This window comes from Montipora foliosa, chromosome 13, assembly GCF_036669935.1.
Source record: "Montipora foliosa isolate CH-2021 chromosome 13, ASM3666993v2, whole genome shotgun sequence".
NCBI lineage: Eukaryota > Metazoa > Cnidaria > Anthozoa > Scleractinia > Acroporidae > Montipora > Montipora foliosa.
In genome coordinates, this window is record NC_090881.1 from 29,382,823 (window position 1) to 29,384,256 (window position 1,434).

Here is a 1,434-nt window from a genome sequence, read left to right on the forward strand (position 1 = left end):
TAGAAGTGAATAGAGCTTTGAAAAAAGCGCCAATGCTGTGGATCGTACTAGCCTGCTAGCGACAACAAAGCTGCGAAGTTCGAAGCAAGAATACAATAAATCCTTAGTGTTTGCTGACCTTGGCAACTAGACGGCACAAACGCTACATTGAAAACAGAGCCACCATGAAAGGGTTACAGATAGTATTGTCACGATCCATTAACTACATTTTACTTGCGTGACAGTAAAATTGCCTATAATAACAGCTCTTAAGCTAAAGCTTCAGCTCAAGTTCAAGCTATCACTATGTTATACATGTAATATTGTTGACATTCAAACACCTTGTGAGCATTTTTCAGTCAACATACATGTACATTGAAGGGCTTGGTCTGCAGTAACCACCTCCATGGAACAGGCCATAAGAGAAATATGAAATACTTTACTGTTCAGCAAAGAACTACAAAAAAAGAGAGAAATGAAAGAGTGAACAATGTTACATGGCAATGGAAAGTATTACACAAGATTCTTGTGAGCTTAAGGAAATGGCACCAATAATTTGATAGAGGGGCTCAAAGGCAAGTTACATGTAATTGAATTTTATGCTCAATTTTTGGTTAACTATATAAAACGGCATGTAAGTGTCTTTTCTTGTGCAGCAAGTAATTTTTATTGCTGTGGCTTTTTCTTTGCTGGTTGCAATTCATTTACAAGGAAAAAAGGCCCATATATCACACCTGAAATCGCTGCAAGACAGTCTTTTCTCCTCCTTAAAAGTAAAATCAAACAATGTGATTAGTACTTAAGTTCTACTATTTTTATCAAGCCCAGTAAATACAATGTATGGGATGCGTTATTTATTGTTGTAAGCGAGCGCAGCGAGCGAGCAGCAACACTAATCTGGAGAGTAACCGGTGCTCCTTTTGGCCATGCAAGTAGGACTGTGCATGAATTAAGCACTTTCCTACTCAAATTTTCGTGGCTAGCGATATTTCCTTTTGTGAATATGTAGTAAAGCGGTCAGCAGCTATGGACCTATCACCAAGCGTAAAGCGTGATGTTGAATTTGTCACATGCTTTTCGAGAAGAATAAAGGTAAGTTTATACGATTATACAATGTCAAACATTATGTTAATGGTTAATGGAAGTATTCATCAAGGTGACTGTTGTTTCAGCAATGTATCTAGAGGAAGACAATGTGCTTTTATGGGTCTTTCAGCTCTGTTAATTATGTGCTAACGCGTGTGATGTTTCACAATGGACAGCCTGCACACAGTAAAGATGCAATGTACCTTAAGGCTTTTCAAGAGCAAACTATTCCAGATAGAGACAATCTCACTGACACATTTACCAGATCAAGTACGCTGGTCAGCTGTTATTAAACTTGATCCCAAGATGCCTGACCGACCGGCAACCAAAGCACAAAATCAATCACCTACTAGGGTGACAAACAATGAA

At 38.4% G+C, this 1,434-nt stretch overlaps 1 protein-coding gene across 3 annotated transcripts in view; it reads right to left on the reverse strand.

The window, feature by feature from the left end:
- Positions 1–1,196, reverse strand: part of LOC137982955 (retinoblastoma-associated protein-like) — a 14,518-nt gene extending 13,322 nt beyond the window's left edge. Inside the window, exons 1-2 of one of the 3 annotated variants that reach the window (XM_068830121.1) lie at positions 714–1,189; positions 321–436 (exon numbers count right to left, since the gene is read on the reverse strand). In XM_068830121.1, coding sequence (XP_068686222.1) covers positions 321–399 — 79 coding nt within the window. In that variant the 5' untranslated portion in view covers positions 400–436; positions 714–1,189. Of the gene's footprint in view, positions 1–320; positions 437–713 lie in introns of all 3 variants that reach the window. The other 2 variants (XM_068830122.1, XM_068830123.1) reach the window with 2 other exon arrangements.
- Between the last annotated feature and the right edge of the window lie 238 nt (positions 1,197–1,434).